General features: G+C 39.1%; 1 protein-coding gene across 3 annotated transcripts; it reads left to right on the top strand.

Moving 5' to 3' along the window:
• atp6v0a1a (ATPase H+ transporting V0 subunit a1a) lies at nt 1-26,084 on the top strand. Of its 3 annotated transcripts, none has more exons than XM_053239109.1 (22): nt 1-148; nt 4,536-4,693; nt 6,216-6,294; nt 6,430-6,527; nt 7,235-7,363; nt 8,650-8,729; nt 9,636-9,762; nt 9,901-9,983; nt 10,974-11,067; nt 16,617-16,829; nt 18,154-18,304; nt 18,404-18,543; nt 18,954-19,117; nt 19,916-20,006; nt 20,101-20,219; nt 20,626-20,842; nt 21,946-22,053; nt 22,154-22,261; nt 23,566-23,580; nt 24,171-24,288; nt 24,493-24,664; nt 24,925-26,084. In XM_053239109.1, exons 2-22 carry the CDS (start codon nt 4,577-4,579, stop codon nt 25,016-25,018), a joined length of 2,517 nt encoding a protein of 838 aa, XP_053095084.1. In that variant the 5' UTR covers nt 1-148; nt 4,536-4,576; the 3' UTR covers nt 25,019-26,084. The 3 variants fall into 3 exon arrangements, with proteins under 3 accessions (XP_053095084.1, XP_034165776.1, XP_034165777.1); XM_034309885.2 differs by having other exon boundaries at nt 23,563-23,580; XM_034309886.2 differs by lacking the exon at nt 23,566-23,580.
• The last annotated feature ends 21 nt before the right edge of the window (nt 26,085-26,105 follow it).

The following is a 26,105-nucleotide window of genomic DNA, read 5'->3' as shown; positions in this document are numbered from 1 at the left end:
GGCGCTCACCTTGGTCACATGACCTGCACGGGCCTGCCCGTGACGTCACTCGCGTTGTCCGAGGCTGATCAGCTGATCACACAGAGAGGAGACAGCCGCGGGATAGAAACACACAGGGACGCTTTAATTCACCTTATATTACTGTATTGTGAGTAAAAAAAAACTTCTTTTAATGTTTATTTTTCCGACTGGAATTAATGCTTACGGTTGTACAGTAAAAAGTGACGTTTGACACGTCGCTCGCGCGTTCTGGCAGCAGCTACCTGCTCGGGATGAGGTGTTAGCATTAGCCTCAAGAAGCTAACCTAGAGATGTGGGTGGCCCGAGTAGCTTTATCTGGACTTTTAACTAATTTTCAAGTATGTGTTGTTATTTAAATATTAAATATTTGTTTTAAGAAAACACTTTCGACGTTAATAAGACGAATAATTTACTTTCAGCAACCTGTTGCGCTGACAGCCGACTGGAGCTAAAATTGAATTTGCTAGCTTGTTAGCCGGCTAATTAAATTCCCCAGCTAGCTAATGTGAATGTGGACAGTGTGCAGACTTTATTTCTGTATTCTCCACGGTTTAAGGCATTATATGTCTCTGTGTGAGTGAAGCAGCTGATGTTTTGCCTTAGAGTGACACAGAGATGGGAAAAGCGCACTGAATTATGCAACAAGCCTCCAATTTTCCACCAGACAATCAGAAACCACCTAATAAAATATGCATTAGTTGGACATTGTTGTAGAGTTTCCGTAGATCACGTGACTCTGATTAATCCGTGGCTTTAATCCTCTTCTTTACACTGTTCAGGCTGGATACCAGCTCTTCAGGAAACACAACAACAGGACTCTAGATCATCCATGTTTTTCTTTTTAATTTGCAACCAGAGATCCCTTTACCTTTAAAATTAATTCCACAGACTCCCTCAACATAATTATAACTTATTCAGATATTAGGCTCATTGTTCAAATGTGTACAATAATGTTCTGGAGAATTATTAGACTCGGAAAAGTTGAAATTTTTTTTTATTTATTTATTTTTTTTTATAAACTTCCTGAATTTTCCATTCACAGAACACATTAGGTCCAAGTTGACATTATTTATACTTATTTATACTTTTTATACTTTTTTTTTTCTCTTTTCCTGGTCCCATTAAATGTGTTCAGTTCACCTGACCACCAGTCAAACATCAGAAATCTCAATATCAAGTCAAATTAGCTTTATTATAGATTATATAAAGATTTGACTTGATATTTATATGGCACATTTTAAATGACAACGAGTGTCGGGCAAGTTGCTGTACATCATCTCGGCTAAATCTGAGCAATGAAATAAAAGACAAATAAAATGAGATTAAAAAAAAGGAGAAATAAAACCATTAAAAGACAAAACCACAGATAAAAGACAGAACAAAGACAGGACAAAAAGAGAAGACCTGATACGACAGATCTTAAAGACCTTCAAATGCCTGGGAAAAGAAATGTTTTTAGATTGGATTTAAAAACAGCTATGTTGTGAGACGCCTTTATGAAAAACGGCGGCGCTGCGACAGAAAAACGCCCGGTCACCTCTCAACTTCTTCGGCATCTGGAACAGTTAAAAGTAACTGATCAGGTGGTCTCAAAGCTCTGGAGGTATTTCGAAAACAAAGGAAGTCAGAAAAACAAATAACAAAACCTTGAACTCTATTCTGTACTTGACTGGCAGCCACAGCTCTAGATCAGGGGTTCTCAAAACATTTTGCACCTGTTCAGTTATTAAGGTTTGTATTAAACGCATTCAACCAGTCAGATAAGTTAGAGCTATCATATAATAATTAATAATAAATATTATAACTTTGATCATCACAGATTGCGATTTCTAGTACTGATTAAAAAGTAAATTAAAGTCACGCTATACTTCACAGACTCCTGGAGGTCCCCGGACTCTAAATTACAAACTAAAGTAAGTAAAACAGCAAGGATGTAGAGCAGTGACTGTTAATAAGCGACTTCAGATGTATTTACAGCGTGTCTGAAAAGTCACTGAGAGTAAAACTAAATATATACTTATTATTTACATCGTATGCTCTACACTTACACCTCTACTCATTTTCTCAGTCGCTGTGTCATGTTTTTTGTGGATTAGATTAATTTGCAAGCGATATTAAACGCAGTATAAAGTGGTAGACATTCAGGGAAGATTTCATTTGAACAGCGATCAATATGAAATACTGGGCGATATTAAGAATACAGAAATCGTATTTAAAATTGAGTGTATACAGCACTGCGCAAAAGTCTTAGGCGCACGGAACGAAATGCTGTAAAGCAAAGATGCCTTCGAAAATAATGAAATTAAACATTTCTACATTTAAAAATACTATAAAGCATAAATTGGAATAAACTAAACAAAGTGTATCAAGCCTTTGCTGTTTAAAGCTGTTTAAAAAAAAAAATCATCAGTAGTGTCAGGTACAATGTGTGCAGTTTATAAGGACATTAGTTGGGAGGTTTTGGAGAATGTGCTACAGTTCTTCTGGTGACTTTGCTGTCGCACTTTTTTTTTTTTTTCTCCCCTCACCAAAACCCAGCAACCTTCATTATGTATTTTTTCCCTTACTGCAGAAGTCATAAAATAAACATCTATAACAAAATTAGGGTGCCTAAGACGTTTGCACAGTACTGTGCATGCATGCTTACAGTGTAGGTCAATCTGCACGGGCATTTAGCTGATGAAGCACAATACTTTAAGACATATTTACAATGCCCCACATATAACGATAAACAATAAAACAGTCTAGCAAGCTTATAAAAAAACACTGCAGGGCATTGTTTTGTGTTAAAAGCATACAAAATGTTAATAGGGAATTTAAATATTGTCATGTCATCCAGTCTTAATTTGTGGCTTATGGGTTATGGTGAAGTCCAGCTTCATCCTCTAAGCTGTTTATTCAGGATGAATGTCGAACACGTTGTCGTAACATTGTTCTGTGTGAATAGCAGCTGTTTCTCTCACAGCCATGCGTCCTATCACATGCTAAAAGATTAGAGGCAGCTTTACTGAGAACAGTTTTACTGAGTTGGAGACATTGTAAAGTGTGTGTTTATAGTATACTAAACTTTTTTTTTTGTTTTTTTTTTTGGATGGAGTCTCCAGTGTTAGAGCTTTGTAACAGTCAGAGTGAAGCTTTAACTAAAAACTGACTACTTTACAGTTTCTTAGTAACAAGCTACATTTGTTTGTCTTCAAGAGAAAGTGAAGGAAAGATATTTATAGCTGTTTTAAGTCATAAGTCCTTAATGGGAACTTGTTTCTCTGATGCTTCTCATCATGAAAAGAAACTATAAAACCTACCACTTAATGAATTGAAAATAAAAGCTTAACTGTTGGCACATTGCTGCGGTGTAAGAGGAATAAAACACCTCAGGATGTGCTGTTATAGGAAAGTCCTTGGCCCAGAGGGAATCTCACCACTCAAGTGTCCTTGATTATTTTCCTGTAATAGCATGCCCCACTGTGTTTTAATTTTTTATATAATTTTACATATATATGAGTGCTGCATTCAAAGAAACACTCGTGTGATATCCCACAACATCTAAAAATGAACGACCATGTTCAAAGGCTGATTATTTTACAGAAACATATTAATGTGCGCAAAAAGTTTTTCATTGCACTTGCTACTTTGTTGTCACATAAAGTTATTGACATTTTACAATGTCATTCAGAGAAACATTCTACATTACACATTACAATTCTAATATAACTTCATAAAAAAACACATAAAATCAGAAATTTTTTAAATTTTATTTTTTAAATTTTGTTCTTTAAGCCAAAATCGATATCTTAATTTTGAACATCGCTTTCTTCTCTCTGAAAGGTCACATGACCTGATATGTACGCTCTCTCACTGATGCTAAGCTTGTGCACGCAATGAGACACTTTACAAGTCAACACAGGCTCAGATGTTGCGTTCACAACACGGGATTTGCTCTGTGTCATGCTCTTGTGAGCCTGTGAGACTTGTGCTGCTCATAGAAAACAAAGCCATCAGGCCATTTTCCTCCGAGGAGTGCTGATAATCACGGCCACACCTTTTGCTCAGCTCAATGTTTTGTCTGAGATGTGATCTCGCCATTAACAGAGGTAGCGATTACGTAAAAGGGAAACACGATGCACCAGACAGGAATTTGCTGGTGTTGGGGGTAAAAAAAGAGCCTATTATGTAAATAGGCACAAGGAGTATTTAGGTGCTATTAGGTATAAATGGTGCATTTTATGTTTGTGCAGAAGCTGCAAGTGGGTGGAAGTGTTAACGTGTTGTTTTTCAGTTTGTTCTGTGGTGTCAGGCCCTCGCTCACTCGCTCGCTCGCTCCCTCCCTCCCTCCCTTCCTTCCCTTCAGTGAAGCCACAGAGCTCAGTGTTGATAATGAGTGCTTCACTCTGTCCATTTGTACACAGTTTAGATCTCTGCGTATTTAGGTGTGGTGCTTTTCCACTGTTCTATCTCCACTCTTCTTCACTTTATAACTTATCTGTGAGTTTAACTTTAACCTTTTTGTTCCTCAGGTGTTCTCTGGTGGTGGTGGTGTGAGCGCTAGCGTAGCGTCATGGGGGAGCTGTTCCGCAGCGAGGAGATGACTCTGGCCCAGCTCTTCCTGCAGTCCGAGTCTGCCTACTGCTGTGTCAGCGAGCTCGGGGAGATCGGCATGGTGCAGTTCAGAGACGTGAGTACACACCCTGAAGCACACACACTGATATCGCCGTCTGTACGGGATGTGGACAGGAAATGAATGTTTAACCATACTGGAGGACCTTGTTTCAGACGCAGATCTATTTGATTTTGTCTCTTTTGCATTTTAAAGCTTCTGTGAGCATGGATTAAAATATTGTTAAACTATTTGGGATACAAAAGATCTGTCTATTCATATGCAAGCGTGAATTCATCAAGTTTAGACCTTTAACGAGAACTAGAAAACACGGTTTATAGGTAAATAAACAACAACAACTGTGTGTCATCTCCCCAACACCGTAAACAACCACAGGGCTGAAAAAGCAAGAGAAGTGTCTCAGCAACGCATGAATCAAAATGTCACGCCAAAAATATGTAAAGGATAAAACACAGCAGGTTTGTATTAGCTGTTATAGTACATCCTGAAGTGTTTTATTCCTCTTGTAAGTAATTATTGTAAGTCTGCTTACAATTACATTTTTCATTTAAGTCAAATCGTACATTTTAGGGCTTTATACTTACATTTAATGTTGTGGAACAACAACCTAGAGAAAGGTTAGTTCTTTTTATCATGTTATAGGAGCTATAAATAGTCTTTCCCTCACCAGACTCCTTCTATCTCTCTCTCTCTTTCTCTCCAAGCAACTTATCATGTTACCGAGAAACTTGAAAGTCCTGAAGATTTGACACTGAAGTCTCCTTCCATAAATATTAGATAAATTCAGCATATCAATGATCGTTTTTCTACGTTACGTTAAACAACACCACATATTTAATCTGTTTATTATTATGTGGAGCGTCGGCCATACAAGTCCCTGTGAATTAGTTGTTACTATAGAAACGATAATGCATTCAATCGTGCACATTAATATAATCCAGTGGTTAGCATTAGAGCCACCACTATTATCAGAGATGCTTTTATAGAAAATTACTCCATGCGGCTGGTTCACTTCTGCTTACCGTAGGATCATATATCATGTGATGATGCAGTGGTGCAGACTCAGTGCTGTTACCTCTACTGGTTTAAAATGACCATCGTGCCTACAACAACACAGCAGGTACAGGCTAAATAATTAACCAGAGGCCTGCCTTTCACGCACAAATATCTAGGCTACTGTTAGAGATAATACTGCACTACAATTGCATGCTGTGCTAGGTATGCTGAATGCCAAGAATGGACGGTAGTTTTTATCATACTCATTTAGGTGTAAAGAGGTTGAGCTGAAGTAAAAGAAATTATTTTAATTTCAATCACCAGCAGAAGAGATTTCAAGGGAACAGAGCAATAATCTTACGTAATATTCCTGAGAATTCTTCGTCCTGCACCGATTGAGCAACTTGGATGTCTGTTGGTTTGCCATGTCTGTTACAAGTCGTTTAGGATGCACTGTGTGTGTTTTGCAAGGTGTTTTAAAGTTATTGCATGTAGCCTTTACAGATAGTTGTATTTTAATCACTGGATTGCCTTTGGTTAATTTAGCTTATGCTGACCTTTTTTGTGTGTGTGTAAACCACAGCTGAACCCTGATGTGAACGTCTTCCAGAGGAAGTTCGTGAATGAAGTGCGTCGTTGCGAAGAGATGGACCGCAAACTGAGTGAGTCAGCCATGTATTATAGGAGCCTAGAATTAAATTCTGTGGAGAAATGCAGCTTTTACTTTCAGTTCCCTCTCTCTCTCTGTTTCTCTGTTTGGCAAATATCGTCATTCATCGTCCCTCCTTTTTCCACAGGATTTGTTGAGAAGGAGATAAAGAAGGCCGGTATACTCATTGTGGACACAGGAGAGAACCCGGAGGTCCCTTTCCCTCGAGACATGATTGACTTGGAGGTATTGAATGGATTAGTGGTGATAATTTTCTTTTCTGGTCCTAAATTCTCAAATATTTCTCAGGCATTTTCAGTGTAAGAGGGTGAAATGCATAAGACAATTTAGTGTCTTATTGTAGTGCTAGCCTTTCAAAGTAAATATCACATACCATTGGCAAATGCCTCAACATGCTCAGAGGAGAACACTCAACTCATGTGACTCAGCATCACAGTGCACACATGAAGGTTTAGCTATTTTTTTTTTAAAGAGACAATTTTCAACAGTTTTGCCTCATACTTTACTTAATGAAACAAAATAACAAACTACAAAAAAAAAACAGTACGCATCACTCTGACATCAGCAGTAGCCAGAAATAGAGATGAATTTCTCAAACCTGTTCATGCACCCGTAGGTTTGTTCTGTTGTCCTTTGCATGACATACTGATTGGCGACGTTATGTTCACCCATAATCAAGAATTTCTCTGGAGCAGTGCTGTCACTGTTTAAAAGACTAATGCTGTCATTAAAAACTAAAATGTTCCGAATGTGCTGTTTGTACTTTGGGAAAATAAATTTGGTGCATGCCCGCTGGAACACACTCTTTACCCAATTCCTAAATCTTGCACTTAACCATTAATCTTGGTGTCAAATGTGAAAGGAGTCTAATCTGCTTTCAAAGCAGTGTTTGCATCTATCCAAGTTCAAGATGTGAAACCATTTTCCTGCAGGCCACGTTTGAGAAGCTGGAGATCGAGCTGAAGGAGATCAACACTAACCAGGAAGCCCTGAAGAAGAACTTTCTGGAACTGACTGAGCTCAAACACATCCTCAGGCGCACACAGCAGTTCTTTGATGAGGTATTCAAAGCTTGTCCTGTTTTGTTGTAATTTTATTCAACTTCCAAATATCTTTTTTTTTAATTATTATTTCAAGTAAAGTGTGACAATGCAAAGTAACATTTTCCATGCCCTTGTAGTGCAATAATCACCCCAAGTCATGTGTTAAAATGCTTCATACCATTCAGTGCTGTTGTATTCTCAAATCCCATGGTTCAGAAGCAGTTGATTACATTTTATAAAAAGCTTAATGTGCTTGTTCTAATACATTATAGGTTCTATAGTAACAGTTAGGGACTTGTATAAACAGATTAAACACCATGTGTAATTATTGATGTGGTGAAGTTTTTGTTTTTTGGAAGGATTCTCCAATGTCAGCACTTTGTAACGGTCAGAGGTAAAGCTGTAAATTACTTTTCCTCCACAGAAAAAGTCTTCAGGAGGCCTTTGCCCTTTTTTGCAGCGTCTCAGTAACATGACAAGCTGCATTTTTTTTGTCTTATTAACGTCAATCAAAAGGTTACAAAAAAAAAAAAAAAAAAAAAAAGGAGAGAGAGTCTGGTGAGGGAATGACTGTTTACAGCTGCTATATAACATAAGTGATAACAGAAACTAAAACGTTAAATGAACTTTAAACAAGAAGTATGACATGTTTTTCTTTGATTGATAAAGATGTAATTGTTGGCAACACTTTGGGGTGTGGTGTTATTGGAAAATAATCAGTTTAGGGGTGGTAAGAGTAACTCGGCCACATGATTATTTTCCTATAACAGCGCACAAGTGTTTTATCCCTTACTTAAATATATAGCTTGCATCATCATCATCATAAGAAAAAAAAAACACAAAAGATTTAAATAACAATAGATATTCTAGCTTAATATGAATCCTTCAACACTTTTATTTGCCTTTTGTTTTATTAAGTTTAAGTTTCACCTTAGCATATGCTTCACTTTCATGACGATCTTTGACCCGAAATCACTTAACCAGTCTTTGCAGGTGAACTTTGATGTTACTGTCTTTTACAATTTGCCTCTGTTAGCTAAATGTTTAGTTTCTTGTAATCATTTACTTGTTTAAAAACCAAAGCTTATGATAAGACTTGTGTACATTTTACAGTGAAAAGTGACATTATGAATGACGGGCTGATAACTGCCAAAATAGTGGAAGCACATCAGTAAATGAGGGATACTAATTTTTAGAGGGTTTTCAGCTTGGTGGGGGGAAAATAAGGCTGCCAGCATTTGAGAGACAGTTCTGTAAAGTGCCTGTCAGTCTGTGTAACTGTCCATCTCTGTCTCTGCTTATAGATGGAGGACCCTGCTATACTGGAGGAATCGTCCATTCTGCTGGACCCGACTGAGATTGTCCGAGCTCCTCTCAGGCTTGGGTGAGTTATCTAGCTTTCTGTAGGCATCATCTGAACTGGTCCACCATCATAAGGTGTGTTTTAATGTTTTTTACCTCGTATAGCTGGTCTGGATCCACTCCCTGGGTAGTGTCTCATTTTTCTCTCTTAAGCCTTACGTCATAGCTTTACTGAAGACGGCAGGAGAGTTAAACATCAAATAGATTATTTAAACAAAAAAAGAAAGAAAGAAATGTAATTACACGTATTGAGAATTGCAAGATGCAGTGTCGCATCTTTGGCATTTATTTTAAGGATGTGTTTGACCTTATAAAGGTGCAATAATAGTTTACAAGCTATAGCTTACAGTTGTAAAAATAGTATGTGAACACATGTAAAGTCAGCCACCGCTCTCAGTTAGCCAGAGTGAAAATGGTAGTGATAAAGTGGCAGCACTTTTTTTAGGAAGTGTTACATATGTGCATATATCACAGATATCAGTCAGATATCACATCATTAATATCTAAAGCGTTTCCAGTGCTAGCAGAACTGAGTGTGAGATTAATTGTACGTGAAAGTAAAATAAAGAACAATTAATAGTACAGAAGTGTACAGCTGAGAATGTCATTATTAGGCTTGATATTATTTAGTAAAATGCAGTTTAATTCAATATTTCTCCCTAATCATCTCCCTGATTACATTCTTGTTAATCCTGTGTTCACAAGTGTCTTACCAGAGCTGATCTTGACTCTGTAATTAAACACTTTAGAAAATTATGTGCCACCATTTCATTCCCCAGTGTCATTCTGTAGTTATATGTTAAACTAAATGGGTTTATGCAGTAAATATGAATTTCTTCCCAACTTTTTACATCTTAATCAAAGCCATTTAGAGCACCAGCACGAGTCCTTTCTTTCTTCTAGTTCTTAACCTTTTACCTGCTCGCAGCTTTGTGGCAGGCGTGATTGGCCGAGAGAGGATTCCCACCTTTGAGAGGATGTTGTGGAGAGTCTGTCGAGGCAATGTGTTCCTGCGCCAAGCAGACATCGAGGACCCCCTGGAGGACCCCACTACGGTCAGTGCCATACCAGTGATCAAATATAGACCAGTTTATTAACACTTAGTCTGGATGCCAGACAGCCAGGTTGGTATTTGGGCAGTGAAATTGTACTGATGGCTGCCTCTGTGTGGTTTACGTGCTGTGATTTTACAGGGCGACCAGGTGCACAAGTCGGTGTTTATCATCTTCTTCCAGGGAGATCAGCTGAAGAATAGGGTGAAGAAGATCTGCGAAGGGTAACAGCTCCCTTTGTCCCTCTGTTCAATGAGTAATATACTGTTGGCATAATCTACAGAAAGTGGGCATGATCCCATCTGTTTTTCTGATCAAATCTCAAAGCAATCTATTATTTCTGTTTTACTTTCTTTTTCACTAAAAGCAGTGTTCACATTAATCTGGTCAATAAAGCATTTTAAATTGAAAAAAAAAAAAAAATCTGTCCTTTCATAACATCAAATAGAATTCGGTCTGTTGGTAACCTTTGCACAGGAAATGTCATGATTCCTTGTGTGTATGCAACAGTTCTTCAATTCATCTATACAATCCTTCGCTGTGCCGTTTTTTTTGGGTTTTTTTTCCTCATTTCAACACTTATTTCACCACAAAGTGAAAAAAGTTAATGCAAGTTACTCACTTGAACTTGTTGAGATCAAGGTCAAACAAGCCCTATTGCATGCACTTTTCTATGATGGGGTCACTTCCGAATTAGAATAAAAGTGGCTCTTGTAATGTAAAGTTGGCGAGCATTACTCCTCCGTCGCAGACAGCATTAACGTTTGCCTTACAGTGGGGTTCCTTAAGCCTGGATTAACTGATAGCAACACAGTGGTTATGAGTTCATTTTCCTATGTAATTCAGTGTTAGTGAATCCATCTTTTGATGAAAAGCAAGGGGTGTGGACAGACGAACATGTTACATTCACAACTGTGAAAAAAGCATTGATTTCGGTATTGTGGGATTGTTTTCTGTCCACTTTCGAAGTGTTTTCTGAAATGAAATCATTCGAATTGAAAAAAATAACAAATCTAAAAACACTGTAATTGCTTATACAGTTACTTTATTTTAGCTCCTATCGTACTGAACAATCTTTATTTGAAAAAAACTTCATGAAGCTTTGTTATTTTGATTTGGTTACAGCTCACACAAACATGCCCACTTTCTATGGAATATGCCTGCTGTCGGTTGCCTGTAGAGGAACTGATAAGTGCATTTGTTCTAATCTACAGGTTTCGGGCTACACTGTACCCCTGCCCTGAGACTCCGCAAGAGAGAAAGGAAATGGCAGCAGGAGTCAACACTCGTATCGATGACCTCCAAATGGTGAGACAGATACATGTACACACATGCTGACAAAAAATAAGTCCTTGCCAGGGCTTAAGATTTTGTGTATCTCTACCAAGGACTTAATACTGCAATTTCTGTGTAGTTTATTTAATTTGAACATTTTTAAAATTTAAAAAATACAAATACTTAAATTAGTACAAATAGTAAACACAATGTAAGCATTAGAACAGTCAATATATTTATCAGCTCAAACTAATTATTTGAAATTATAGATTAAATTGAGCAGTAGTCAGTCCATGTGATGCATTGCACAGAACAAAAGCAATAAATCAGTCCATTAAAGTGAATTGTTTTGGAAAGTGATTTAAAGTTGATTAATTATCAGTCAGTGGTTAATATATCAAAACCAAGCAGGCCTATAAATAATGTCAACTTCGACCTAATGTGTGTGGAAAGTTCAAGGATAGAAAGCTCTGTGGCTCCCATACACAGCTTAAAAGAGCTTAATATTTGAATATTTTGGAGTATGTTCATAAACTAAATCTGTGCTGAAGTGGTCCATGGATTAACAGTGAAAGTGTTCCTTGGCTGAAATGTACTCCTCACAATCACTAAAATCTGATTACACTAAAATCTGAATCAGGATCAGTAAACACCTGGTCCATTGTTCAAAGCTAATGTAAATAATTTATGGTGCTAAATGCCTCATATGTGTGTTATAAATAAACAAAAATTAATTGGCGTCACGTCAGACAGCCGGAGAGGGCCAGCTCTCGCAGCTCTTATACTCTGATGATGTCATTTAAGTGGAAGGGAAGGAAGAGACATCAATCTGCCCAGTGGTTGTTTAAAGAATACCTATCCTTCCGGGCATGTGTAATGTATTTGTGTCTGTCTGTCTTTGTGGGTGTGTGTGTACACATGCGCGTGCACATGTGCAAACTTGGCTCCCTGTCTTTCTTTGTTGTTTCTATGTGTGATACACACAGCTGCCTGCCCTTTTTATGTCAGTTTACATTAGCCTTCCTGTATGAAAGAGCTTCCCATACATGGTCATAGACTGTTGCGAACATTCGCATCAGCTTGCAGTGCATTAAGTCCAAGCCAGAAAGCTTACACAGTGTCCAGACTAATAAAGTACGCACGATGGACCAGTTACAGAGACAAAAATGCGTAAATGAAAACGAAAAATCAATATGATCGATTGGACACATCAGAGCTCATCTGACCTGCGAGCTGAGGTGGGTCAATACAGTGAGCCAGTCTCTGTGATCCGGTAATTAGCCTGATTTAATTTTGTGAGTAAAATCAGTCGCCTAGTATTCTAATGAGACCAGAGACCAACATTAGATTGCGTAAAACATGCATGCACATGCTACAATAAACATACTCCAGTGTGACAGCTGCAGTGAGCCTTTTGTACTTTTCCATCTTTGCTCAGGCATTAAGTCACGTCACGGTATCAAAAACAGCACTTCCTGTCCATACAGCCTACTGTCATTTAGTTTGTGTCTCTTTTTATGTTGCTTGAATACAAGATGGAGCTCCATTGGATATAAACAGGCGTTCTCTCACCAGCTTCTCTTTGTTTCTCTCTTTTTAAGTTCTCTCCCTGTCAATTAGCCATTAAACAATATCAACAATAGAATGAGTGCATTAGAATGAGTGCATTCATATAATTCTGCAGAGCTGTGTTATAAAAAGGAGTTATTATATTGCAGTATGATACCTTGTTCATTTGCTTATGTTGGCTAATTATGTCAAATACTGTACCTCTGCTTACCATGTTAGAATTTCTGAGTGAACGCTTGTCTTCAAATAGTATCAGAGGAGCGTGTTAGCTATCTCACAAGCATGCCAGAGTATTATTATAACATCTGGAGTATTGCATGCTGGGAGAAGACTACTGTAACCCTGGAATAGGAGAGTGGGCCTACCCTAAAACCCTAACATGTGGGAATACTACAAATAAGACTTATGCAAAAAAAAAAAAAAAAAAAGACGCGTGCTGCGTCCCAATTCGCCTACTATCCATCCTAAATAGTATCCGAGATTAGAATTAGTGTGTCCCAAATCGTTGAGATTGAAATGAGTATCCCGAAGGTACCAGGATGGCCTAAAGTTTCCGGTAGATTTTCGAAGTGTGGATCTGTGGAGTTTTGTGACGGTTTGCTTCACCAAATTCAACCTGCAAACATGACGGACAAGTGTAACATTGATGATGCATCTTCAGTATTTAAGTGTAAGAACTTAAATATTAAGCGCTAACCAAAGTTTTGTATTGTCACATAAGATTAATGGTTGGATGTTGTGTAAAAAGAGTACCATGTTTATCTTGTAGGGTCAGATGAAGAGACCAAGCGCCTTATAAAATGGTGTTGCAAATAACTCACTTTTTCCCCCTCTTTTTTGATGCATTTTAGAGAGGTGTAAATGAAATGTGGAAAATAAATTGAGAGAATGTTAAATTAAATTATATAGTATACAAGGAGTAATGAATGAAGAAAAGCTGAAATGCACTGAGGAGTTTGTTTACCGTGACAGTGTGTGTAACTAGGCAACAATGTTCTCTTCCGTTACATGACGTGTTCGTATGTCCAGTACTTTTTTTCTTCATAAAAAGAGTACATACTTTTAGGACATAGTATAAGTAGGTGAATTGGGACACAGCAATGCTTTTGTTTGCATTAGCACCTGCTATGGAGCATAAAAAAATGTTTGTGTTAGGGGAAATAGTCTGTCTGAGAGTCTTTGCTTGATCCGTATTAGGAAATCGAAGGCTTAATGTCACTGGGTGTGTGCCGTCTGCTGTTGCCCACACACATAGTGACCATAGCTGCAGACACACACTCCCACTGCCCTGCATACTCACACACAGAGGGTGTTGCCCTCACACCTGCTCAAATTCATATACACCCACATAGAGACATTTGCCAGACAGTGTTTTAGCTCTGAACCAGCAGCGAGACGGACACCGTCACCTTGCCAGCAGTTCCTTATGTTCCCAGCTCATCCTTTTCTACACTCAACAACTCACTTACACCCACACACACACTTCTGAATGACTAAGTGTTCTGGAGTTTCAATGGATTTCTGGCATCAAATTTTAGATTTATAAAATAGTTGTAATATAACATCTAAAAAAACATTATTAGAGGGAACATCATTAGTGGAATTTGTTTTGTGCAACAGGGTATCTCAGAAGAAAGGAATAAAACACTTTCGAATCTGCTATTATAGAAAAATAATCAATGTTGGTGTGGTGAGATGCAGTCTGATGCAATGTGGAGCTACTGACACCACTCCAAATTTCCTATAACAGCACGTCTAAAAGTGTTTTATTCCGCTTATGCTACAGTGATTTGTCAATGATTATAACTTTTCTTTATTAAAGAATGACACATGGTTTGTTTGATCTGTTTATGGTTAATATTAAATGTTGTGGAACGTCCTCGAAACAACTTACTTCCTGGTATCAATTACGTTATAGCAGCTATAAATAGTCGTTCCATCACCAGCCTCTCTTTTTTTTCCCTCTCTCTCTGGAAGTTAATAAGAAAAAAATATATTACTGAAAAACCACAAAGGCCTCCATCTTGAAGACTTTCCTGTGGCGGAAAACTTAAAGAAGCAGCTTTACCTCTGAACGTAACAAAGCGCTGACACTGGAGACTCCTGTTATAACAATTGAACGAACATATTGTTACAGAAAATGTCACCACATGGAAAATTACACACATTTTTAAATCCATTTACGTGAACACAATTGAACAAAAGGCAGTGAAATGCCAGTCAGCTAAGTATAGCTAAGCACACACTGCTGAGTGCCGAGTGACTCACACCAGGCTGTTAACAGGATTGCGTAAGTCTGATATGAATCATAGATTTGGGAGTGAGCTGAAATGAACCTAGAGGTGGATGAAGATCTTTCCTGCCAGTGTTTGTGTGATTGCTCATGTCTCAGTGATAGCAGGAGACCACTGGAGACATGTACATGGCTGAGCAGAGAGCTGAGTGCATTGGGTGTGAGTCTGGCATGGTACAGGGCCGGCCTGGCAATTAAGAGCTGTCTGGTATGTGCTGATCTGCTGGCACGATCTCTCTCTAACTATCGCACATTCTCCTTCTCACTCTCGTTTACACCACTTTCTCTCAGCCAGGGCCTATAGGGAAAATCTGTTTCCCCAGAATAGACTCTACATGTGCTATGCTGTTTATTAAGCCCAGGTCCATAAGTGATCTCTGATGAGGAATACAGAGAGGCACATACAGCCATACATGGGCCCTGAGCTGCTGTAGACAAATGTGCCTTGTTACAGAGGATCATGGGAAAGACGGGTAGCATACCAGCTGTCTAAATAGTGGTTAACTCAAATTAGAGGTGGATTCTTTTTGTCGTTATGCTGATAATTGAGCGGCTACAGGGCACGTCCTGAACAGTTTTTCATCAGGGACCAGTTGCACAAATAAGCTTATGTCTTAAGCTATGACGGACAGGTAGAAAAAATTACACCTAGCCAGACGTAGGGTTAAATTCTAGAAAGTTTCTATGGCAACCATTTCCAACATTAGTTAGTTTATTGCAGTGCAGTCAGTTTTATTTACTACAAGCAGGCTTTTACACGCTCTCCGGACATGAATAATATCACTATAAATAGGATCCTTTAGGAGCGGGATGCAGGTTGATTGGATGCATGTTTCACCTTGTTTCTCCTTACATCTTTAAGGAAAGGATACACTTTGCATGCATTCCATTGCTTCCATTGCTAATCAGTGGTAGTGTAGTTACACATGTAGCAACTAGCAGTTTTGCTTAGTAACTGTTGCTGTTACAGACAGACAGGTGACTAATTAAAATCAAAACCAATAAGTGTATTAGTTAGAGTACGAGCTCCAGAACAGCTTCAGTGTGAATTGACATCGATTCTATAGGTCTCCAGAACTGTACTGGAAAAATAAACAGCGTTCTTCCAGAGATGTTCCCTCTATTGGTGTTTTGATGATGGTGATGGTGAGCACTGCCTAACACACTGCACCGAAATCTCCTGTAGGTGTTCAGTTGTGTTTACTGCACCCCTACTATAATATCTCTCTGTATGTGGATATGGACAGACTATTGTTGCTGACAGTCTGATCACGTCTTGCATTAACATTCTCCGTTCATTATCATGTACCAATAATGAACCCTCTTTCAGAGTCTCTTAGATCTTTTCCTCTTGCCATCTTGATCCAAAATGGAGATCAACTGGGCCTGCTCAGCATTTTTATACATGCCACAGAGCATGGCATGATGTTAACTGTATCATCACATGCATCTGTCTGGAATCTTTTATATGCATTTATATGTTTTTCTACTCATTTATTCAGGTTTTTCCCTTTAATTTGCCAGCAGTGTGTATGTATTCTATGGATGCGCACAGCCATGATTTAAGACGTGTTAGTCTAAGCAGTCCCATATCAGTGCACGTTATCTAGTTGCTAATCTGGCATTGTATCATTTCTGTCCCATTTGACACTCCTGTATAAGATTATTCACTGGTTTGCACACACTTTTCCTCACATTCCTGTTGCTTATATTTTTCTAGGTGCTGAATCAGACAGAGGATCACAGACAGCGCGTCCTACAAGCCGCCGCTAAGACCCTGCGTGTGTGGTTTATTAAAGTGAGGAAGATGAAGGCCATCTACCACACGCTCAATCTCTGTAACATCGATGTCACCCAGAAGTGTCTGATTGCTGAAATCTGGTGTCCTTTGTCAGACCTGGACTCCATTCAGCTCGCTCTGAGGAGAGGCACGGTGAGGAAATGGCACTACACACACACACACACACACTTTTGTTGTAGCTCCTGTGTCTTGTGTTTATGAATGTAAACCTAACTGTGCAGAAATAATAGATTTTTTTCTTTAGGAAATGCAGTTATTTTATATGTGAGTTCCCATCTCCAAAATAGATTAAATCAGGGTTTATTAGAATAACACTTATTTGTCTTAAAATGAGATTTGTGTGTGGTAATGCATGAACACACATATTTAGCACATTATCACATAGGGTGACTCATGCCCAGTAAACACACTCTCGCATTCTGCATGCTAACACCCACACACACACACAAAGACACAGAGTGAGCTAGATGTTAGGAAGGAATGCCCACATGCTCGAAGGGTGACTCATGAGTGCACTGAGATCAAACTTTATTTCTCATTTCCCAATGGGTAGAGTGTCTGAAACACAATCGCTGTGTGAGTTACGATATTAAACAAATGATTCTGCACAAGTGTTGCACAGTTTGTTGTACATATCTAGTCAGGAAAGAGGAATTCAAAAGGGCAACTGTAAGACTAAAATAAGGCCATCGAGGTGGAGAACAAGATTTGTAGAGGAAAGTGCTTAGCGCTTATGAATTAAATATATTCATTTTAACTTGGGCAAAGTTAAAGCTGCCTTTCAGCTGTGCAGCAGATGTCTTTACTATTCTGCTTCCAATTCTGTTTGGCATCATTGCATGAGCTTTAAGTGTACTTCAACCTCCAAACATACTCTTCCAAAAAGTAGAAGAGAAACTTATCAAAGGAAATCACATTTCCCTTTATTTTTTGTATATGAAAATTTATTATCTTTGTAACTGTTACTTTCAGTATTCAAGTTCCATGATTTGAATGGCATAGTTTCAGGATTGAGGTACTATTTAGGTCTGGAGCCAAGATATTTAGCCAGTAGATATTTAAATAGATTAACATTTAGGAATAGCATTTGGCTCCAACAAGGATGTCTGGTTATGCTCGCACTTTATGCCTATGTGTGTATATTAGAGTGCCTGTGTGTGCCTGGATTGAGATTCTCACACTTTACTGTCAGCAGGATAGGGAAAACCCTACACCGTGGAATTCCCACCCACACATGGATTACCAGATCACACGCTAGGCTGTTCTGTGTTCTCCTGCTTCTCTCACGCATACACACTGCTCAGCTCAAAAACCTGGAGAATCTAGCAGATGGCTAATTTACACCTGATCAATCCACAGTCATGGTTTTTTCCCCATTATTTCTAGGATTTCAAGCTACACTTTGTCATTCCATGGCTCTAAATCCACCATTTTCTCACTTGTTTCTTTTTCTCAGGAGAAAAGTGGTTCCACCGTTCCCTCCATCCTGAACAGGATGCAGACCAAACAGATCCCACCCACCTATAACAAGACCAACAAGTTTACCTCTGGCTTCCAGAATATTGTGGACGCATATGGCATTGGCAGCTACCGAGAAATTAATCCAGGTACCCGACCATTTTTAAGCAGTTCATACTGGTACACAATGTTGGCATTTTATCTCTTTGCAAAGTTCACGTGAGCTGATTGTTCTGGTTTGTGTTCAGCACCCTACACTATCATCACCTTCCCCTTCCTGTTTGCCGTCATGTTTGGGGATCTGGGCCATGGCATACTGATGACCAGCGCCGCTCTTTATCTGGTTCTGCGAGAGAGACGGCTTAGCGCCCAGAAAAATGACAATGAGGTATTACACACCCACATCCATTTATCCAACCATATATTTCAGCCTTCCATCCTTGTCACACCGTTCTCCTGCTTTGGAAGAACATTTTACAGTTATACAATGCCTGATGTCACAGTGTCACAACAAGTCACTGGGCAACAGAAAAAGGCACAGTTTGAAAATACTCTTCCCCTGATAAACCAGCTTACATTACAACTTCTGCAGTTTCTTTTTTTTTAATCTGCACAGTTCTGCCAAAAGCAGAAGTGGTTATAAAAAAAAATGCTGAAACATTAGCAACAAGGAGCAAAACAGATCATGTAGGCACTAAATGGTCTCACAAAAAAAAAAAAAAAAAAGTTGCTGTACTCTGATATTTAGTATAGCTGGGTTTAATTGGCTGTTTTGTTGACTTTTTCTCTTCCTGCCAGATGTTCAGCATGCTGTTTTCAGGGCGTTACATTATTCTACTGATGGGGCTTTTCTCCATCTACACCGGGATCATCTATAACGACTGCTTTTCCAAGTCGATCAACGTCTTTGGCTCCAGCTGGAGTGTGCGACCCATGTTTGAAACAGGAAAAGGCAACTGGACGTGAGTCCTTCACTCAGACTGAAAAGCCTTACTGAAATAACTTAATGCAGTTCTGATTTCAACAGAACACGTAAACTGTGTGTGAATTCTTGATACTGATTGGTCAGAAGGCTGCAAGGTAAATCACAGGTTTATAGTAATACATTATTGTTTCTATGGTAACAGCTCATTCACTGGTACTTTTATAGTGAACAAGAAACTCATGGAAAAAAAAGTGCTGTTATTTAACAAAAAGAATCGTGTAATCATTGATCTGGGGCAGTTTTCTCCAAGGAAATTTACTTAACAGTTGATGAAAGGAGTCTCCAGTGTCACAGCTTTGCGACAGTCATTAAGTTTTCCAACATGGGAAAGTCTTCAGTACTTTTGCGCTTTCCTGTTTGTCAGGAACGTGATAACGTTTTTTTGGGTTACTTTCAAGAGAGAAAAACAGAGAAGATGGTGAAGGAAGGACAACATTCTACAAAGTTAAATGTAACTACAATTGGATGAAAAATATGGTGCATCAGTTAATAATAAATTAAAACTTCTAATTATTGCCAAATTGTTGTGGTATAGGAGGTAAAGCACACTATGTAGCACTCTATGTGCTATTTTATTTTCCTTTAACAGCACAACCCATTGTGTTTTTATTCCTTACCTAGAAATCTCCACACATATTTCTGCATTTCAAAGTGTTTGCCAGAGGAAACGAAGGATAAAGTGGGTCTCTTGGAGAAACTATCAGTGTCATTAGTGTAGAATGATCATGTACACACAGACAGGTTGTGTTAATTAATGACCGCTCTCACTCGGCAGGTTTGAGGTTCTGGAGGAGAACAATCTGTTGCAGTTGGACCCCGCCGTGCCAGGAGTGTTTGGGGGACCCTACCCCATCGGCATTGACCCGGTATAAATCATCACTACCAGCTATTTCTTTCCACTAGACTGGAGTTCTGTCTTCTTTCAGCTAAAGCAGTTTTTCTTTATCTCAACCTTCACAGATCTGGAACATGGCCACCAACAAGCTGACCTTCCTGAACTCCTATAAGATGAAGATGTCTGTAATCTTGGGAGTTACTCAGATGCTCTTTGGAGTCACACTCAGCCTCTTTAATCACATGTATGTTCACATTTCTTCTCCTTTACCATGCTCTAGATGAAAGTCAATCTCATTCACATTACTTTAAAAATCACATTACATTACGGCCGTGAGTTAAACAGACATTTGTGGTTTGTGTTACTCTATAACACACTGGTGAATATAAAAATGGACACAATTATGAGCTAAAAACAATAGTTTCATCCATCTTGAAGTGGGATACACTTTCTTTCTGAACACAGTTTTAGTATTAAAGCTCAGTTAGGAGGTGTGATGCATTTGTGTGAATATACAGTATAGACACGCAGTTTGCACAGTGCTAATCTGCTAGGTATTAGCTTCCCTGATTTGTTAGTGACATTAGCCTAGTCTTTTTTCATTATAAAATGGCAATTACTTATCTCTAATTGAACCTGAATGTGTGTAGCTACTTTAAGAAGCCTCTGAACATCTGGCTGGGCTTCCTCCCTGAGATCATCTTCATGAGCAGCCTGTTCGGTTACCTGGTGCTGCTCATCTTCTACAAGTGGACCGCGTACAACGCTGCAACTTCCAAGGAAGCTCCCAGCCTCCTCATCGCCTTCATCAACATGTTCCTCTTCAACTATAATGACCCTACTGTCAAACAGCTATACAGAGGACAGGTAACACGCACACACACACACACACACACACATACACACATTTTAGTTTCATGCTGTACTTCCTAACATCAGTGCCTCTTATCTGCATCAGTGTCTCGACAGAAAGATGTAGCCTGTGTTTGTGCATGGACATGGGCACTCTCTCTCTCTCTCTCTCTCTCTTTTTTTCTTTCTTTCTGTCTCTCACTCTTTCATTCAGTGTCTGTCTCATTCTTACACTATCTTTCTCTCTCTCTCATGCTCTGTCTCTATTTCATTCACTCTCATTTTCCATCTCACTCTTTTGTTCAATCTGTCTCTTTCACACACTCTCTTTCTGTCTCTTTCACACACTCTTTCTGTCTCTTTCACACACTCTTTCTGTCTCTTTCACACACTCTCTTTCTGTCTCTGATTCTCTCTTGTTTTCCATCTCTCTTTTCTGTATGTATCTCTCTTTCTCTCACTCTCTTTCTCTTTCTGCCTCTGTCTCTTTGCCTGTTTCTGTCTCATCCTCTTTTTTTCTGTATGTCACTCCTCCTCTTTCTATCTGTCTGTATGTCTGTCTCTCTCCAGCACTCTTAACTTTCTGTCTCACTCTTTCATTCAGTCACAGTCTCATTCTCAGTCTATCTTTCTATCTCTCTGTTTCTCTCGCTGCATCTTTCTTTCTGTCTTTCTCATTCTCTCTCATTTTCCATCTCTGTCTCGCTTTGTCTCTCTCTTTCTTCCCCTCGCTCTCTCTTCTTCTCTTTCTCCCTTCCCCTCTTTTGCTATCTCTCATTTTCACTCTGTCTCATTCTCTTGCATTCTGTCTCACAACTCTCTCTGTCCATCTCATTCTCTCTAATTTTCTGTCACTCTCTTTCGGTCCCTGTCTCTTTCTGTCTCATTCTCTTTTTCTTTTTACTCTCTCTGTCTCTGTCTCTGTCTCTTTCTCTTGCTCTCTATCTATCTATCTATCAATCACTGCCGCATTCTATCTCATTGTCTCTCTCCCTCTCTCTAGCTCTCGCTCACATTCTGTCTCTATCTCATTCTCTCTTGTTTTCTGACAAACAGAAAAGAACGTCACTGTGTGTTTTTCACTGTCTCTCTCTCTCTCTCTCTCTCTCTCTCTGTAGACAGTGATCCAGTGCCTGTTGGTGGTCATCGCTCTTTTATGCGTGCCCGTTATGCTCATAGTAAAGACGCTGGTTCTGCGCAGACAGTACCTCTGGAGGAAGCACCTTGTAAGGCTTTACTCACAAGAATACACTTAAATATCGATTACTCACACACGTCCATGCGCACACACAGCAACGTGTAACCTGTGGTGTCCTCTGTCCTCAGGGCACTCAGAACTTTGGGGGGATCCGGGTGGGCAACGGCCCTACAGACGATGAAGCCGAGATCATCCAGCATGATCAGCTCTCCCAGAACATAGAGGAAGAGCCAGAGGTGAGAGACTCACACACACACACGCGCACACACACACGCACACACACACACACACTCTTACTATCTATTTATCTTCCTGTTTCCTTTTCTATCTTCCTGTTTACCTTTCTCTCTTTCTGTCTCTGCCTCATTCTCTATCTTTTTTCTGTATCTCCTTCTTTATTCTTTCTGTTTCTCACATTTTCTCTTTCTGTCCCTTAGTCTCTTTCAGTCTGTTTCTTTCTCTCTTTTTTCTGTATGTCTTCCTCTCTCTTTCTGTCTCTCTGACTGTCTCTCTGACTGTCTCATTCTCTCTATCTCTCCCTGTCTCTCTCTTGCTGTCATTCTGTCTCTCACTCTTTCTGCCTAAGGGACACATACTGTATTTTTTTTTTTTTTTTTTTTTGAAACTAAGCAGAATATCAGATATCATTTCTGAAAACATAGAAGTCAAACATTTATCATTTGCAAATTGTCATCTACAGGTCCGTGTAGGTCTGGGCACTGAAGGAATTTTTTTTTTTTTTCAAAAGCATTGATTTTCAGCTTTTTTTCCTGGATATTTTTCTCTCTCTCTCTCTCTCTCTCTCTCTCTCTCTGTGTATGTATGTTTATTCAGATTATGAGAATGTGTCATTGGTAATAACACTGAGTGCCATTTGTTACATTGCAGCAGTATTCAGTGTCAATGCTTAGAGACCTGTCTTCATTACACTTTATTTATATTTTTATACTTTGTTAAGCAGCTACTTGTTTACTAAGTAGCAAATCCGAGCTCTGCCTTTTCAGTCATGTATGAGATCAGATATAAACGATCATTTCCAGTAAAGGCTGGTGATTGGAATGGCCAGTTAATCCCGTGGACGATGCCGCTGTAGTCAGCAGTGGGCAGGCTGGTGTGCATTCCTGTCACTGAGAGGGTCTGTCCTGCATTCCAGCACTGCGCTAAAGTGGGTTAGCCTGCTAGCTCCTGCGTCTCCAAGCAACCAGACTCACAAACAAAACAGCCTCCCAGCCAGCAGGGTTACACAAGCAGATATTTTAAATGTGAATTACAACATGGTTACTCTATCATCTAAAAACAGTTGTGTTGAAATGAATTTTTAATATTCTGACTGGAAGGTTCATTTCCACCATCCACCATCTTGCCAGCACTTTCCTCCATTTACTCTCGTCCTTTTGTTTTTAACCTACCTGTGACGTTCTGTGGGTTTATAACTGTTTTCCTCATCTCTCCTTATTGCTTTCCTTGCACCGTTATAAACCTTATTCTAATCCTGTGTGTGTGTGTATATGTGTATGTGTGTCTGGTTTCCTTCAAGCAGTCAGAAGAGGAAGTGGTAAGAGCAGAATTTTGTGTACACCATCACTTTTCTCAAATCTATCTCTTTGTGTGTGGTTGTGGCAGTGTGTGTCTGTGTGTGTTTTGGTGTTGGGTGGTGCTTCTCCAGTGGGCTTGTATAACTAGATTTTAAATCTTTGTAGAACTCCCTGAGATCTTGTTTTTTTTTTTAATCCATCTGGGTTGAAATGAAACCAATCAAGTGAGCCATTACACACCCTGGTGATTGAACGTGTTCGTATAGTGATGTGCCAAATGAATACCAATCAGAATACTGCTGTACATGTCACACCTGATCTCCTGATTGAGTAAGCTGCTCTGAGCAGATCTGTTTAACTGTCTGTCTTCTTTCTCCCTACTGTCTTTCCTTCCTTCTTCTTTCCCTTTCTCCCTCTATCCCCTACCTTTTTTCTTTCCTGGGACTGTTCTTTCTGTCTGTCCTTTTCCTTCCTTCATTTCTCCATTCTTTACATTTTCCTTTTCTCCTTTTCCTTTCCTTTCCTTTCCTTTCCTTTCCTTATTTTTCCTCTATTCCCCCCATTCCTTCCTTCTTTCCTTCATCTATTATCTCTTCCTTTCTCTATCTAGTTTAATTTTGCAGATGTAGTGGTGTATCAGGCCATTCACACTATAGAGTACTGCCTAGGCTGCATCTCAAATACGGCCTCCTACTTACGCCTGTGGGCCCTGAGCCTAGCCCACACACGTGAGTACCCCACTCACACACGTGTACACATTCTCTTCCATTTGTTAGATTTACAAATGTTTCTACTCTGAAAGGTCCTCTTGCATTCACTCTAATTTTATACCCTGATTATCATTTGTGTAACCATTTTTTTTTTTAAACCATTTCAAAAATTGCCACAAAATACCTTGATATTCATATTCGCCTGTTCGCCTTATTTTGTAGAGCTGTCAGAGGTCTTGTGGTCCATGGTGATGCACATCGGACTCTACTCTAGAAATTTTGCTGGCTGCTTGGGCCTAATTTTCATTTTTGCTATCTTCGCCACACTGACGGTGTGTATCTTACTGATAATGGAGGGTCTGTCTGCCTTCCTGCACGCCCTCAGATTGCACTGGTAAGTACACACACACACACACTTTGTTTGTTTTTTAAGGGTAATTGTCTCTGGCAAAATGAGACTGCAGGTAATTTTAAGGACGTCGAAACGGAAAAACTGAATAATTCTACATTCATCAGGCTACAGTTTATGAAAGAGGAGTCTGTGAGAATGACTCTCTGTGTCCCTCTGTTGGTGAAGCCAAGACTGAGTTTGGTTAAATGGCATTTCTGTGTGTGTGTGTGTGTGTGTGTGTGTGTGTGTGTGTGTGTGTCTAGGGTGGAGTTTCAGAATAAGTTCTACACCGGTCAGGGCTTCAAGTTCATGCCCTTTACCTTCGACAGCATCCTGGAGGGAAAGTTTGAAGACTGAACATCCTCCACCTTCTCAGCCTTCCTCCACCATCACACCCCCCAAATCCTCCACTAAAACGCCAGTCAGAGTAGCAGTAATGAGAGGAAGAGATAAGAGCTCCATCATTAATACATATATCAGGTGAAAAATAATCATGGGCGCTACATTATCGTGTATCACATTAATTCTGCTCTCATATTTAAATTCCATAATTTAGGATTTGTTTGTATGGCGTGACACATCTTCATAAATAAGCTAATTTGTTTGTTCAAAGAAGAACTGAGGAATATTTAAATGCTTTGTATGAAGTGGTTGTTTGTCTTATATACAGTACGTTGTGCTGTTTTCTGGCCTCAGTCTGATTTCACTACCATGTTTCTCTCTACTCAGTGTTGTGTTTATTGTGTACTTCCTTATCTGTTTGGGTCGTAACAGACAATTTTTAACTAGTCACGCCTCCTCCTTTTCCTCTGTCTGTCTTTCATTCAAAGGGACTTGATGCAAAACTCAGAGGGAAGCACTTCAAAATTCCCTTTTATTATTTCCACAAAAAAAAATCTATTTACATCTGTTCACATATGTTTTACATAGTGAGCACTTTTTGTGATTATTTTGTGCCCTTCCCCCTCCCCAAACAACATATCTGAACTTGATAATCCACACATATATCATGAAGGTGGTTCTGTGGGCTATTAGTGGTTGACTGGTTGAATATCAGGAAACTTCACGCTAAAAAAAAAAACAACTACTACTCACTAAGCCATGGATACATAGTTGTTGTTTCACCGCTCATCATTAGTCTTTGTGTTAGTTTTTTTTTTTCTTTGTAGTTGTACACTTTGTTTATGGGCACTCTCAATAAGCCACAGAAATCACTTTTAATAAGTTAAAAGTTAAATCAGCTAAAAGTGTCTCATTGTGTCTCATTTTGGTGTGTTTTATTTTGTTTCTTTGACAAACCAAGTGTCATAGCTCTTGCAGGCAGAGCTAAAAGGCAGCAGGAATTTGCAATGTCAAATTTTATGAAGGAAAATGAAGGATGTTGTGTGTGTTTGTCAATAAAAGGCGAGGCTGGGAAATTCCATTCTAGTTTCTCGGATCTTTT

The sequence above is a fragment of the Pangasianodon hypophthalmus genome, chromosome 13, assembly GCF_027358585.1.
Source record: "Pangasianodon hypophthalmus isolate fPanHyp1 chromosome 13, fPanHyp1.pri, whole genome shotgun sequence".
NCBI classification, from domain to species: Eukaryota; Metazoa; Chordata; class Actinopteri; order Siluriformes; family Pangasiidae; genus Pangasianodon; species Pangasianodon hypophthalmus.
The sequence above is the reverse complement of the archived record's forward strand: the minus strand, read 5'-3'. Positions and strand labels throughout refer to the sequence as shown.

Coding starts and splice junctions, on each gene's coding strand:
- atp6v0a1a (XM_034309885.2), top strand. CDS start 4,577: ATGGGGGAGCTGTTCCGCAGCGAGGAGATGACTCTGGCCCAGCTCTTC. Junction 18,305..18,403: donor CTACCGAGAAATTAATCCAG/GTACCCGACCAT, acceptor GTTTGTGTTCAG/CACCCTACACTATCATCACC. Junction 20,007..20,100: donor ACCCCATCGGCATTGACCCG/GTATAAATCATC, acceptor CAACCTTCACAG/ATCTGGAACATGGCCACCAA.